This window comes from Mercenaria mercenaria, chromosome 11 (assembly GCF_021730395.1).
Source record: "Mercenaria mercenaria strain notata chromosome 11, MADL_Memer_1, whole genome shotgun sequence".
NCBI lineage: Eukaryota > Metazoa > Mollusca > Bivalvia > Venerida > Veneridae > Mercenaria > Mercenaria mercenaria.
Genome location: NC_069371.1, coordinates 37069805 through 37086006, shown reverse-complemented (window position 1 = coordinate 37086006; position 16202 = coordinate 37069805). Strand labels below are relative to the sequence as shown.

The 16202-nt window shown below is 37.0% G+C and overlaps 1 protein-coding gene across 1 annotated transcript; it reads right to left on the bottom strand.

The window, feature by feature from the left end:
• LOC123532570 (putative amine oxidase [copper-containing]) lies at positions 1 to 4473 on the bottom strand. Its single transcript, XM_045314026.2, has 3 exons — positions 2303 to 4473; positions 1278 to 1485; positions 1 to 544 (listed from the first exon to the last, which is right to left on the bottom strand). Exons 1-3 carry the CDS (start codon positions 4165 to 4167, stop codon positions 254 to 256), a joined length of 2364 nt encoding a protein of 787 aa, XP_045169961.2. The 5' UTR covers positions 4168 to 4473; the 3' UTR covers positions 1 to 253.
• Positions 4474 to 16202: the final 11729 nt, after the last annotated feature.

Genomic DNA, 16202 nt, shown 5'->3' with positions numbered 1-16202 from the left:
TAATTGTTTACATTATTTATTCGAACTATATCTACATAGCGTTAGCAGCGTTATCAAGATTGAAAATAAATTAAGTATTTGTTCGGATTAGCCGGAGAATACAATGTTATGCTTATAAAATAATTTCATTTTCAAAGAAGAACAATTATATGGCTAATAGCAATATATATTAATAATAAGCAAAAGTGTACTTAAATTTCGAGTTTAAAGAAGTCCATAGCTACATATTATACAAACATAAATCGAAACTTAATCAGTTCTCGAAAATAATATCCGTCTGTGTTTCAATTTGTTCTTCAAAGTTTGTCTTTCTGGGAACGCACGTGGTTTTAGATTCTCGAGACATTCCGTAACGTTCAATGAACACTTTAGAGTTCCTCGGCTCCATTCGTACTGCGTTTGGTGAAGACATTGCTGGATCTTCGGAAAAGTAATTATACGGTTGCAATAAGAAACTAGGTGAAAGTCCTGTAGTTGTTGTCAGCGGTAGATCTTCTTTGTGAGGAATATGGTGAACACCCAAAGTCACCCATAAGACGAGGTCCTGAAAAGTTTGAAGAAAAACAAACGAAAAATTTATCATTCTGTTTTTATTGCAGACGAAGGTTTGCAACAGATAGTGTTTGCTTGAGTGAGTTTTTGATATTATTTTAGGCAACGGTTTGGAGGCATTAGCATGTTAGTATTTATCAGATACCAAAAAATCTTTTGTTATTACAAAATTCTAAATAATAAATTTGTTGAAATTGTAGTTTGTAATTAGAGGTGTTTTATAAACTTTTTGAAATTAGAATGTTGCAAAGTATCTCTGGAAAGTACAGAAAGTATTTTTCAAAGTACAGTCAAACATGTACTAAAACCACCTCCAAATAAAACCCACTGCTATAAAACGTGTCTATTAAGGCTACTTGTTTCTCTTCACGTATAACCACAAATAGTGTAAATTAACCTATGTTGTCAACAAAAACCACTTTTCATTCCCCAAGGATGATCTTTACGGGCCTATTTGCAGTTAAGCATCTGAAAGGCTTTAAAACTTGGGGGAGGTGTGTGTGTGGGGGGGGAGTGATTTTACACAGCCATGTTCTTTGTAAACGGAGAATTTCGACATTTTAATCCAATCACGGAACAAGTAGCTTTAAAGTCTAGTTTATGAGAGTTATAAATGCACTCTGCATTAAATAAAAATATTATTTTTATATTGTGCGATTGTTTTTACGATTCTTATATTTCAGTGAGTATGTTTTTATGATAGTTGGTAGTTTCATAATTCAAACCTCATCTTTAATGCTTTCATCGTCATCGATATATCCCTGGAAGTTGACAACTTGATTGTCTGTATCAAACATGGAATACATTGAACTACTATGAGCTTCGGTGTCCTTCTGTTTAGTTACAGCATGCTGGTACCTTGCCCAACTTATAGCTGGTTCCTTGTTATGGCCTTCCGGTATTATCTGTTTTACCATTCCGTTATGTATGATTCTGAAAACAAAACTGTAGTAACAAAAACACTTCTGCCTATACATTTAACCAGTGATTAGGCGACAATACCTTTTAACCTAGTGTAAAAATGTCATATTTTATACAGTTTAAAGGAGAATAAATGAAATAGTTAAGGACACGTTTCATAACTACAGAAGAATTATGGTAAGATAAGCGTCGATATATTCGTGTATATATTATATCAGTTTACATCAAAACGTAACATGTGATTTCAGCATTTAGACATGAACGATTAACGTCAATCTAAGCAAAATGTAGTATTGCTTTTGAAGATTATAGTTATTCCTTATGGTGTGTCTTTTAATATGAAAACTTGTCAACATATTCTTTCAGCCGCTTAATGGATGTGATTTAACTCAAGAGTGATTGTACAAAAATAGCTATCTAGCTATTTACCTGTAGTAGCTGCAATCCACTTTTCTTAGTTGTTTGATTTGCTGAACTTGTTTTTATGTATAAAATGTGTAGCTATATTCAGTTCAATGATTTCATGAACCTTTTGCTTTTATATTTCTAGTTCTGAAACTGTAAGAACGCATCTTCTCCTCAATGGTTGATTGGATTTGGATTGCAATTAATGATACTATACTAGATTGTAGTCATAAACGCCCCATTCATAATTTGCATTAAACCTTTCTCTGTGTCTATCGATCTTTACGTCAATGGTTTTATCAAGAATAAGAGATGCATTTTTTTTGTCTCCAAAATCTCTCTTCTAGTGTGAAAACAATTTAAACGTAGTCTGATTAAATGTTGTATTTAAAACTTTACATTTGAAAATGCAGAACAAAGATACCTGTACGCCATTGGATTTCCATATTTATCCCGGTCATCATTGTTGTAGAATATGTGGTATTTTGGAGCATCGAAGTTGAATTTGTAAGCAGCATCCTTTTCCGTACTTTTTAATGATTTTTCAAGATACCCCTGGCTGTACGTTGAGTTTTTTAATTTTGAAAATTCATTTGGTGCAGTTTCAGTTTTGATGTCTATAGTTTCATATCTATTGCTTTGTCCATTTACATCCAAGTCAGCTTTAAAATTAAACATGTGTGTATGAAAGCTTGCAACAATCGTATCGTGTAACTGAAATCCATATTTCTTCTCCATATTAGAGAAAGCGTTGGTTAGAGCATAACCAGTAGACATGCCTTTAACTTCGATAACACCATTTTGATAAAACCGGACGTCTAGCACATAGTCGTAATTTACTACTGTTACAATTGTTCTAAGAACTAAAACTACGTTTTCCATACCTTCGTAGAATTTACCTTCTGATTCGTAGTACGAGTGATGCCTTCTTAGTGGTTCACCGGTATTTAATTCAAATAAACAAAATACATTTTTGGTGACGTCAGCAGTTTCTGACGTTTCCGTGACATGTTTTGTGTCATAGAATGTTGCATGGTTTGGACAGTCCACGCCAGGCACAAGACCCTGAGCGGATGGTCCAATAAGTTCAGCGGAATCCATATAGTCTGAGAAGCGTTGTTGGGGACTGTGTCCAGAATAAAACACAGACACTTCTTGAAGGCCGAGTTCATATACAATCCGCTTTTTATTAAACCTTATATCGTAAACTTGTGGACCATAAGAAGTGGACAAACGAAAATCAAACGACCATTGCATATAGTTAACATGTCTCCCGTTGATCGTATATCGTTGGCCGTCAGGCTGAACGAATACAGGGCTACGTTTGTTTCTTGCCGTTTCGGGAAAAGGTCCTCTTCTATGAAGAGTAGAGAAAAGTTTTTTATCAACAATAGGAAATGTTTGTGGATCGCATTTTACGGTTCCATTTCTAAACAAGGATGCTAACTCATCCATTGATTTGTACTGATTACCCTTAAACCAAACAACTTCAATATCTACACTGTCTTGTTTTATATTTGCTAGAACAGAAAAATCTACAGGATGAAGAGTATAGTATTCTATGGCATATGTCAGCCAATACCAAGTTTTTCGTTTTTGTTCACCGCTTGATGCTGGAGAGAAAGAAGAAGCGTATAGAAATCCAATGCACTTATTTCCGCAGTTTTTAAGTTTCGCATCAAAACAATTATTTATCAAATTCCCAAGTGTTTCATGAACCTGGTCAGTGATAGAAGTTGTAACTGACCCGTAATCTTCTTCTGTCATCGGTCTATAGAAATAAGGCAACGTTGCATTGATACCCGGAAGAGGTTTGTGGTATGTTGGAGTCGGCAAAGGACCAACCACTAACTCATTTATCCCTGTGTCTGGTTGTTTTCCACGAATAACTATGACCTTTGCTTCACGTGGAGGCTGTCCCGCTCCGTTATCAAGATGAGCTATAACATCTGTCTTATTTGGAAGATGTAACTCTGCAACAAAAACGTAGTTAGCATTTGTCTTGTTTTCCTTGGGGTGCACCAAATCCAAATCTGTCTGTTCGTACAGATACTTTTTAAGACCTTCGATTTCTTTTCTGGTAAGGTCGTGAAAAACACCAGGATTTTCAGGTTCTTCTTCGGCTTTGAATATATCTTCCATATCACAAGGAACTACATCTTGCGTGTTGTGATCTTTCTGTAGAACCACTAAAAGTCCTACAAGCAGCCCTACACATGCACTTGCAAGTATTATAACTGTTATTATCAAGTACCGATTCGTTGCATTAGCTTTTTGCTTCGGTTCCATTTTGATTCAGTCTCTTGGTTTAAATATATTTATTCATCAAGATATACATGACATATAACATCCATACATATAGCATCCATACAATACAAATATCAAGTAGATTGAATTGAAAGCTGCTAGAGCTTATAGTAGTTCTCTCCAATTCAGTTTCTTAAAGTATTATTCTAAAATATATCCTGTTTAGCTGTTTAGACATATGCACAATTTTTACGCATGTGTTTGTAATGTTAATTAATGCTATCTCCAATTCAGATATACTGCTAATATGTCATTAGATAAGAGGAAAAAAAAAGAACACACTGCAGCACAGATATCTGCGGTATTTACGACATAAGAAACCGAAGTATAAACCTTCAATGATAATTGTTACTACGTACATACAAAATTCCTATCTCGCTAGATTCAGCGGTATTGCGAAATATTTCTCCAAAAACCATTATCAGTATTTATCCAAATGCTATGTTATTGTTATAAATCATATATTGTTTTGAAACATGTATAAAAGTTTGTTTTGTTTTTAATAATTAGGCAATTAAGCAAACAATTTCATAGAAATGTGAAATGTAATTTGTCACATATTAAGATACATTTTTTCTTCCAAATAATAAGACAACAACACTTAATTTGAAAAGTACTGTCTACCATATTACTTTAAAGAATGCGTCTAGATTATTCTGAATATATGATGTAGAAATTTTCTTAACTTCTACTGCTTTTATTAGAAAATAATTTAGGTGTTCATGTATTCATGATAAGAGCAACAATACAAATACTGCGTATTTTCTGTTTGCACACCAAGTTAACATAAGGCCTTTTCCTTGACCTTTGCCCGAACGGTAAAAAAAATAATGAGCGAAGAAACACGGGTTTCGGGAAATACATGTTTGCAAATGACCTCAACATGAAAGAGCCTGAGTATGTGTTCGGGTTTAGCGTCTCTTTCAACATGTTTTGTTTTGTTTTCGGTCATAGGAAGACACTGTTTTATTTAATGCTAACTGGTGAAATACTATGTTTAATCAGTGAGATATAATCCTTATCACACACTGCATATCACTCACTGTAAATGACGATATACTTATACATTGTGTATAAATTTTAAATTATTTTCTTAAAACAGGATGAAAATTGTAATCGCAATTTGTTCTTTATAGTATATTTCTCGATTCAAGCTATTTTACTTAGTGAGAATTTCATAACGTTATGCAGCAACAAAATAATATATAATGGAACTTTATGCCGTGTGCGTCTGTTTTACGTCACAACACGTCTGACGTCATGTCCGTTTACGAGCGTGTTTCCCACGCTGAGATTTAAAAAATGTTGCAAAATGCACATCTCAACGTAGTTAAGCATAAAATAAAAAGAAAAGTTATTTGTTTTTCGTGAATATGGAATATATCTCACCTCGAAGTGACGCAACGCGCTCATGAAAATATTTGAAAATTTCTCTCTTCTTAGTGAGATGTATTCCATATTCACGATATCCCGTATGCTTCTTCTTCTTCTTTTCGTTCGCGACTACACTGTCAGACCAGTAGCCTCGATAAAACTTGTGGTTTGCCGCAGATCCTCAATGCCTCCATACAGTTTCTGGTGGATTGAGGTATCTATAGGCCAAGTCGCAGCTCGCTCCTGGTCATGCCTTTTACATCTCTGAAGTAAATGCTCCGCAGTCTGATCTTCTACGCCACATGGACAAGTTAGCGGTGATGTCAGTCTGTATTTCTTGTGCATGTGAGCATTGAGCTTGTTGTGCCCTGAGCGGAACCTGACCATCATCACTTGTTCAGACCGATCAAGGAGATGAAAAGCATCTTCCTCCATCCTTGGTCTCGTTAGTGCCTTGTTGATGATGACTTTCTCCTTGTAACTCACAGGTTCTGTTGGTTGTTCTGACTGAGCTCCTAGCTTAGCCAGTTTGTCTGCCTCTTCATTGCCTGCAAGTCCACAATGGGATTGAATCCACTGAAGTACTACTTTGCAGGTTATACTCAGGCTTTGCATTCTCCTGGCTAGCTGCGGAGCTTTATTGTTGATCAGAGCTTCCATGACAGACAGTGCATCTGTGAGAAAGACGACTGAGGAGCTTTCTTCTGCCGAGTCTTCAACCATTGAGACGGCTTTCATGAGTGCTTCAATCTCTGCCTTGTAATTGCTGCAGTGTTTTCCTGTGGCTGCATGTAGTGTTTCTCTCTTGCCAGATGGGTATTGAATGAAAACTCCTGCTCCTCCATCTTTGACGGCGCATGTGGCTGATCCGCCTGTATAGACATGAGTCCATGATTCCGGAGGATAGTCTTCATAGAACATAGCAAGTGTGAGGCTCTTCCGAATGCCTTCATCCTCTTGCTTCCCGCGGTCAAGACGAGGAACAGCAAGTCTCACTGTCACTGAGGACAGATCATTCGCTAGTGGGTTTATAATGTCTTCACTACCTAGGGGAGTCGTTGGTATACCCAGCTCAGTTTTGAACTCTCGGTTGAGTTTCTTTGCCTCATGTATGAAGCTGCTACGTTTGAGCCGGTTCTTTGTGTAGCCATCTAGCTTGGCTTTCATGGGATGGTCTTGAAAAGACCTGAACTTCTCTGCTTGAAGCAGAACCTTTGCATGTCTTCTGTCTTGTAACGGCTGTGTGCCTGTTAGCTTCTCCATGAAGGAGATTGGTGTAGACTTTGTAGCACCTGTCATGATCCGCAATGCTTGGTTCTGAACCTTGTCTAAAGCCTGTTGGTTAGTTTTGGCAGTAGTGGACCAGGTAGTTGAGCTATACTCTAAATGGGGTCTCACTGTTCCCTGATATACTGTCTTGAGTATTTGCTCATTTGCTCCCCATGTTGTTCCAGCAAGTTTGCACATCATGGCAAGCTTCCTACGGGCCTTCCCTTCTGCTTGACTAATGTGTGGCTTCCAGGTTAGCCGTTTGTCAAAGGTCACTCCGAGGTATTTTGCCTCGTCTGCTTTGACGACAGGGAGAATAGTGTGGTGGACGATTTCTCTGTATTGATCGAATCACACCAATCTTCAGCCCATGCTGAAAGCTTGTTGATGGCTTCTTGCATCCTGTATGTGGCTGTAGTGGCATGTTCTTCCTTACACCATAACACCAGATCGTCACCGTAGACAGCAGCCTTAACTCCTTTCGGTTGTTCAGACACCAGATCATTGATGAAAAGCTAGAAGAGTGTAGGGGATTACACTCCGCCTTGTGGGACACCATGACGCAACAGGAACTTCCTACTGCTGGCATGTTCTAAACTGACTCTTGCTCTCCTGTTGTAGAGGTTTGACTTAATAACACCTCAGCATGTGACCTCCTACTCCAGTCCTCATCAGTCCAGACTTTTTCAAACGCCCTCTGCAGATCAATCCATGCTGTACGCACGACTTTCTGCTCTTGGAAGGCGTCCTCTGTCTCTTGCGATAGATAGGTGGCCTGGTCCTCAGTGGAGCGGAATTGTCTAAAGCCAGCTTGTTGCGTTGCGAATAGGTTGTTAGTCTCCATGTACCACTTCAGGCGTGCATTCACAATCCTCTCCATGGTCTTTCCAACACAGCTGGTTAGGCTGATTGGGCGGTAGCTTGCAGCCTTCTTTGGATCCTTCCCTTTCTTGTGGATGGGGATAATGACCGCCTCTTTCCATATCTGTGGAAGCAGTCCTTGTGTCCAGCTGTAGTTGTAAATTTTCAGGAGTTTGCAAATTGCTTCAGTGCCTAGTAGGGTCAGCATTTCATTTTGACTCCATCTGGTCCAGGAGACTTCTTTGTCTTCAACTGCCTAAGAGCTGTCTGTAGCTCATGCAGTTTAAGACCCTGCATCATGCATTCTGGTGTCACTTGGCTTGTCTGCCTTTCCCTTTTTTCTCTTCGGGCTTTCCTTTGCCGTTCCCTGTTGATGGGGATATTGGAAACATCTTTGTAGTTAGAGGCAAAAGTGTTTGCCGCTTGTTTACCCGTCAACAGTTCACCATTCTCTTCCAAAGTTACTGAGCCTCTTCCTGTTTCTTCATCGTTCAGCTGTCTCGTCAGTCTCCATAGCTTTTGGCCATCTCGCTCTAGGTTGAGCGAGGCTGTTTTGTTTCTCCAGCTCTTCCTCTGTGCTTTCCGTTTGTGCCTGAGGAATTTGGCCTTGGCTTGCTGTAGAGAGAGGTTACTTTCTTGTGAGGGATTGTTTTCTGCTTCCTCCCTGACTTCTGATAACTTTGCCTGTAGATTCTCCAACTCATCACTCCAGTAGGACTTATAGTCCTTTCTTGCTCCCCTTGGAATGGCGCTGTAAGCATCCTTAAGTATACTGGCGTTGAAGTCTTTGACAACCCGGCTGATGTCTCTACATTCCACTCTGATGTCTTTACAGAGCTCATCACTCAGACTTTAGTAAAAGGTCCACCTGGCCTTCTTGTAGTTCCATCTGGGGATGTTAGGTGAAATAGAGGCTATACGGTCCATAGTAAGTGGGACTGGGCGATGGTCGCTACCTCCTAGTTGTTCATTGACTTCCCGCTTGACATGTCCATGTATGTCATCAGTACATAAAGCAAGATCAGGGGTTGATGTTGTTCGCCAGTTTCTGGAATAAAAAGTTGGGGAATCATCTGGCTTGTTGATGGGGTTTAGCTTGTTATCATCTTGCCAGGTCTCAACTTCCTCTCCACGTTTATTCAGGTGGTCATATCCCCAGCTTTGTGAGTGACTGTTAAAGTCTCCTACAATGATGAACCTGGTTTCATCAGTTGTAACTTTGTCAAGGGACAGAGCTTTGTCACTTGGAGAGTATATGTTCACAAGTTTCAAACTGAACTCGTTCTTTCTGGGGCTCAGAACTTGGAACTCGGAGTCATCCATATGCGTGTTGGTCTGGACTGCGCTGATGTTGTTCCTGACCAATGTCATGATGCCTCCTTTTTGTCTGCCAATTCTGTTACAGCGGAAACACTGGTATCCTCTGACTTTGAAGGATTTCCCTGGCTGTAGGTGAGTTTTCTGAATGCAACAGACATTGTCTTTCCCGTATGCATATTTATAATAAATAATATCGTGAATGATTGTATATATAGACTTCGCATGTCTTTCCAACAGTATTCATTTAATTTACAGACTTCCATCTTAAGCTGAGATTTAACATTTTCATATATATACAGCTAACTAGCCAATTTTCATTTTGCCAATGCCTTATAAATCTTTAATATTAAAGACACTTAAATATTTAAGTGCTTCGCCTAGAACAGCATGTTGCTGATGATTTTCCTAATAAAATCAAACTATCTCAAAAGTTCGGCGGTATGCATTTATAATTTTAGATTAAATTATCTCGTGCGCACTACATCCTATCTCGTGCGCTAGACATCTTATCTTGAGCGATCAACATCTTATCTCGAGCGATCGACAATTTATCTTGTACACACGACATCTTATCTCGAGCGATCAACATCTTATCTCATGCGCACGATATCTTATCTTGAACGATCAACATCTTATTTCATGCGCACGACATCTAATCACGAGCGATCAACATCTTATTTCGTGCACACGACATCTTTTCTTGAGCGATCAACATCTTATCTAGAGCGATTAACATCTTATCTCGTACGCACGACATCTTATCAATATATATTTATGCCCTTTGTGTGAATTCAGATCATCAGTAAAAACGTAAGACTGCCACCGTTTTTGCTTTTTTTTCAGTATATCTAAATATATTAAGGCCCTTTGGGTGTATTTAGGTCATCACTAAACATACTGACAAGTTGACAATTACGGTCCCGCCTTTTCCGACGTTATTTAAGCTTCCCAGAAGTACATGTAGAAGTTTATCACATCATTTTAGAAAGCAGTGAACAGAATTGGTCATCCTATCTTCAAAATTAAATGAACGTAATAAATGATGTTTTCTGCATGTTAGAATAGCAACAAATCGCAGTTCGACTGATAAATTCGCGCAGAAAAGTAATAAAATTGCATGCATTAATTAAGGGAAAACAATGAAATTCTTTAATATATTGGCGCAGCCTACTGTACATACCAAATCTTGTTGTTGTTTTTTTTGTCAAGGACTTAAATCTATTTCTTTGCGTCATCACTGAGTTTCTGCTGCCTTTTCTTATCAGTTTTTCGGCGACGCCGTCTAAATTCGTTTTCGTTACCTATGCCACGTGATTTCACTTTGCAAATCAAACTACTTGATAACGCATTATAGATAATTTATCAAAATGAAAGATTTATGCAACACTCTGCCTGATTGGACGAGATTGTCAATTTCTTTCACTCTGTTGATTGTGCTACGCTGAGTGAAATGTAGACAAAGCGTTTATCCTAAACGACGCTGTTCTCAGTTTTAAAACTAACTTTGGCTCAGTATATTTAGCAAGAATATTGATATATCTCAAAATGATAAGTAAGTTTAATAAATATGATAAAAACCTGTTCAAATATCAACATATATCAAATTAAAGAAAGAGCTGTCTACGGTCTGCGTATCAGACAGACAGACAGACAGACACAGATTTCTTTATTACTACCCAAGTATACATTTACATATACAATATGGGGATTTTCTAATAAAGTTATTCATGACAGTATATATCCAGTAGTAAACATAAAGATAGATGCACAGGTTTAAACAATATCAAATTCAAGCGTTAATAATGTCATACATGATCAAAATTTGATACAGATGGTGGGGGAATTCATATATTTCTGATCAAATATTCAATGTATTAAAGTTACATATTAAGATATTAAGACGTCATTATCAACTATAGAGAAAGAAAGATAAAGAAAGTTGGTGTTTATTGCAGCAAGCATATTGAAGTTTCAACATTCTAAAATACGTTTGAGATGGTCATTTGTCAAACAAGATGACTTTATTCAGATTACATGCATGAGTTGACTTGAATAAAAATATACATGTATATGTATGTTTACAATTAGGACTATTTCTTCTCATAATATAAAGTAGTGCTAAGTCAATAAGGTTATTAAGAGATGTTACGCTATTATTGCGTAAGATGAATTGACGATAATTGATTAATGGTCATTGATTATGTGATTCTAATAAAATGCCATAATAAGATAAAATCATTGTCTTGTGGATTTATATTTTTATTGGATTATTACACGTGCTGTTTCGGTAAGTGTAATTGCAGATTTATTGTTTATTTTAATTGTTGTAAAATATTCTAGAATTTTGCCAAAACTGCACGAATGAATTTGCATAAGTTTACTAGATCTCTCTCATTTATCGAGTTCATAATCTTTGCAAATGCAATATCGTTTTCGATTGTCAAGTTATGATTATTAAGGAGTTCATTCCTTTGGTTAATAAAGTAACTACATTTGAAAATGTAATGGCTCTCTGTTCCGGGAGAGTCCGTTTGACAAAGTGGGCAAAATCTGTCAAGAAAAGCGGTGCCATCATAACGACCTGTTTCTGACGGAATTCACATGAATAAGGGTGTGATAAGAGTCTTTTATGTAGAGAAGTGTTTTTTAAAAGATTTTCCTTGTTACAATTGTCGTCTGTATATGAAAATGTTTCTTGCTTTTGTGACTTATTCAGATTGCATATTAAAATGAGTACTTGTTTGCTTTGATATATTTGTTATAAATTATTTAACTGATTTATTATAAATGAATATTTTTCTTTAGTATGGTATGCAAATATTGAACTCAGTTGAAATCTGTTTTATTATATATATGCTATATAATGACTGAATCTCATTACATAGAAATGAAGGTACGCTGCATACAGTTTATCTATGTGATGTGACTACGGTCAAACTTTGCTTATGAAACAGAAATATTGAAATAATTACAATTGTATGTTTTGCTTGACCTTCACTTTTTTATAGGTGTGACGTCATTGTCCAAAGATTCATGAATAGCGAATATTCTATTTTGTTAAAAGCGGGATCAGTTGGCCTATTTTAGAAATAAATAAAACTTATAAATAAAAAAATCCTTTTTATTGATTTTTTCTCATGTATTCTAATCAAACTTGATTTGTAGCATCTTTATTAGGCCCGCAGCCAACTTTGTTCAGCTGGGACATTTGACCCCTTTTAGGGGCTGCTAGAGCTAAAACTAGAAATGCCTTTATACAGCGTCTCATGAACAGCTTGGTGGATCTTTGTCATACTTGGTCTGGAGCATCATTATAAGGTCCTCTTCCAAATTTATTTATATAGGAACTTGGGTCCTATTAGGGACCACTATAGCTAATAGCAGATATGCCTTTATTCGCATTAACCACTAAAATGTAATGGATTTTTATCAAACTCGATGTGTAACAATATCGTAAGGTCTCCTGCTATTTTGTTACAAATGGGGATAGGGACCAATTTAGCTAAAAATATAAACAGGTTTAATGACCTCTTCTCGTGAACCGCTTCATGAATCTTCATCAAACTACTGCTGTAATTATTCGTCTAAGGATAACGAAACAAAATTGCAACCCTACGAAACCTTTGCGAAAAATTAAAAGAGAACCATTTAAATTGTTAAAGTGCGGTGTTTAGTTTTGCAATTTGAAAAATGTTAGATGAAAGATGAATGTTAGATGAAAAATTCATAAACTTCTTTCCTTATTACAATTCGCCGACCATCATTTTTAAAGATATTTCTTGTTAATTATAACACTGCAAACACGTGAAACGGTTGGCATTCGTATGTTTTTACTGATGATCTGAATTCACACAAAGGGCCTAAATATATATTGATAAGATGTCGAGAGCTCGAGATAAGATGTTGATCGCTCGAGAAAAGATGTCGTGCGCACGAGATAAAATGTTGATCGCTCAAGATAAGATGTCATTCGCACGACATAAGATGTTGATCGCTCGAGATAAGATGTCGTGCGCACGAAATAAGATGTTGATCGCTCAAGATAAGATGTCATTCGCACGAGATAAGATGTTGATTGCTAGAGATAAGATGTCGTACGCACGAGATAAGATGTTCATCGCTCGAGATAAGATGTCGTGAGCACGAGATAAAATGTTGATCGCTCGTGATAAGATGTCCTGCGCAGGAGATAAAATGTTGATCGCTCGTGATAAGATGTCGTGCGCACGAGATTAGATGTTGATCGCACGAAATAAGATGTTGATCGCTGAAGGTAAGATGTCGTGCGCACGAGATAAGATGTTTATCGCTCGAGATAAGATGCTGATCGCTCGAGATAAGATGTCGTGCGCACGAGATAAAATGTTGATTGCTCGAGACAAGATGTCGTGCGCACGAGATAAGATGTTGATCGCTCAAGATAAGATTTCGTGCGCACGAGATAAGATGTTGATCGCTCGAGATAAGATGTCGTGAGCACGAGATGAAATGTTGATCGCTCGAGATAAGATGTCATGCGCACGAGATAAGATGTTGATCGCTCAAGATAAGATGCCGTGCGCTCGAGATATGCACGAGATAATTTAATTTAAAAAAAGTTAAATGCATGTTCTACACATTCCACCGTACACAAGTACAAAAACTAGAATTTAAAACTAGCGGAAGAAAGTAGAACATGATCAAAAAAAGCAAATATCAAATAATCGTAAACCAAAAGTGCATTTAGCTTAACAATTGACAGATAACGCTTTTTTCCCCTATAGGCCATATTCACGTGTTTTCTAAAATCACAACTTTTCGTGTACGATTGTGACCTTTTACAAATGGGATGATATTGTAAAATTACATTTTTGTGTAATCTGGAACTTTTTTATTTCAATATGTCAGTAAAAATACCATGTAGATATTCTTGTGATTTATCGTTTGGTTGACCTTAGTTGATCCTTTGATATAACCACACGGGCTAATGCCCTTAGACTAGTGGTTCAATTCATGCACATCTAATGTATTTAACAGTAAAACCAAGGACACAGGTCAAACGGAAGAAGTAAACTCAAAGTGTGAGCAGTCCATACAACACTGAATTTTGAACGCACTCCACACGTGAAGGCCTCGGTTATTTGACAAAAATATTTAATAACTCTTAATGGAGACGGCTAAGTACAGTTTATCATGCAAAATTTATCATGAAATCTCCCCAGAAGCAGTAGTGTATATTCTTAAATCTAATATCATGAAATAGTGATAGTATTATATTTATTCTAAGATTATTGATATTGTCGATATTTGACCGTTAACAACTGTTTGTCAAATATACGTCATGCTTCCTAATGCATCTGTTTTAGAAGATTCAGAGTCTCACTCGTGTATTCGACGCACCAACAAATAGGAAAGCCTAACGACTAACTGTAGAGTGGGCCAATCGCCAAACCGAATTTGCTGTTATTTTACTTTGTTGTGTTTTTAATTTTTTTAATAGGAAATATATTTATTTCCATTGACTTTTTTACTCATAGATAAATTTATATACAGCGTAATTGTATCCTAATTTGAACCTAATGATCACACGAAAAAAAAGTTATATGAGCCACACAATGAGAAACCCAACATAGTGGCTTTGCGACCAGCATGGATCCAGACCAGCCTGCGCATCCACGCAGTCTGGTCAAGATCCAAGCTGTTCGCTTTCAAAGCCTATTGCAATTAGAGAAACTGTTAGCGAATAACATGGATCCTGACCAGACTGCGCGGATGCTGGTCTGGATCCATGCTGGTCGCAAAGCCACTATGCTGGTTTTCTCATGGTGCGGCTCATATATAAAGCAGCATTTTCACCATAAACGATGTGTAATTACTTGACCGTTTTTGTGTTTATCATTGAAAGGTTTATAACCACATACGAGAAATTCTGAAATAATGAATAAATAGTGAAAACCTTAAAAATAATGAGCAGAAATTCCGGAAACACTGAGCAAAGCATATGCAGCCAAGGCCAAACACAAATTGAAATTATTGTGGAAAGGTATTGTAGATGCAGGGCTTTAATACCCATCGACAAGATACATTTAATACATAAGGACACTACATTTGGAAGGGTTTATAACCTTTGTAATGGACACCTGGGGATTTAAACGCGTTCGGGGCATGCCAGTCACACGGATTTACTCGGATAAAACGTGTTAGAAAACACGGTGTTAATAAAACAATTCCTCACTAAGAAAGTGACAAAAATACCCGACTATATCAAATAGAACACATAAATAGGGTCAGTCTGAGGTATCTGTTTGACAGTTAATTAGTAACGAGAGGAAATTTGTATTCAATGAAGGCGACTAACACATTTATTTTAGTTCTTCCCTTTAGTAATAAAGTTCCGAAATATTCTCATCACATGTAGCACTACTGACAGCAAAACTCTCGCCTCAATAGCCTAGCTAGTTGTACAGCGTCCGCTTCAAATGCGGGAGGTTGTGGGTTCGATCCCCGTCCGCGTCATACCAAAGACGTGAGAAATGGCACCAGTAGTTCCTTTGTGTGGCGCTCAGCATTTACCATCATGGCAATAGATTCCATCAGGAATAAGATGTCGAAAGTGATTGATATAAGTTGTAGAACTTGATTCACAATTGGTCCAAAATAAATCAGTATAAACTAAACAGAAATAAAATCAGCCTGCGTTTTGCATATAAATACATGGTAAAATATATTACCCCTTCACTACATATACTAAGCAACTTTTTCAACTAAACACCTAATGTTTCGTTTTGATCTTTGCCAAATATTGACATAATATATAAATGAAAATTTGACACACAGTTTAACGATTCTTTAATAAAATAAATGTATCAACGGTATAATCGGACGTTATTGGGCCGTAACGGTTGCTGAAGGGTAACCAAAAAATCAAACGTTACACATAATCCGTAAATCCAAAACGACTGAAGTGAACTACTTTGAACGGTGCGAATAAATAAACTATAAATTATTCTGCAATTATATTTCAACTAATGAAACATTTCTCACAACATGTAAATTTCGTATCAGGCGTATGACGTTACTGATGACAAGTCATTAATGGAAGACGAGGCGTAAAAAGATAATAAATTTGAGCCGCACCATGAGAAAACCAACATAGTGCATTCAGTCATGATCCATGTTGTTCGCTTTCAAAGCCTATTACAATTAGAGAAGCC

What these genes read in the sequence shown, in the direction of transcription:
- LOC123532570 (XM_045314026.2), bottom strand. Translation starts at nt 4,167, where the DNA reads ATGGAACCGAAGCAAAAAGCTAATGCAACGAATCGGTACTTGATAATA. An exon ending in GGAAATCCAATGGCGTACAG is followed by an intron (nt 1,486 to 2,302) that starts GTATCTTTGTTC and finishes TTTTGTTTTCAG; the next exon opens with AATCATACATAACGGAATGG. An exon ending in ATGAAAGCATTAAAGATGAG is followed by an intron (nt 545 to 1,277) that starts GTTTGAATTATG and finishes CAAACTTTTCAG; the next exon opens with GACCTCGTCTTATGGGTGAC.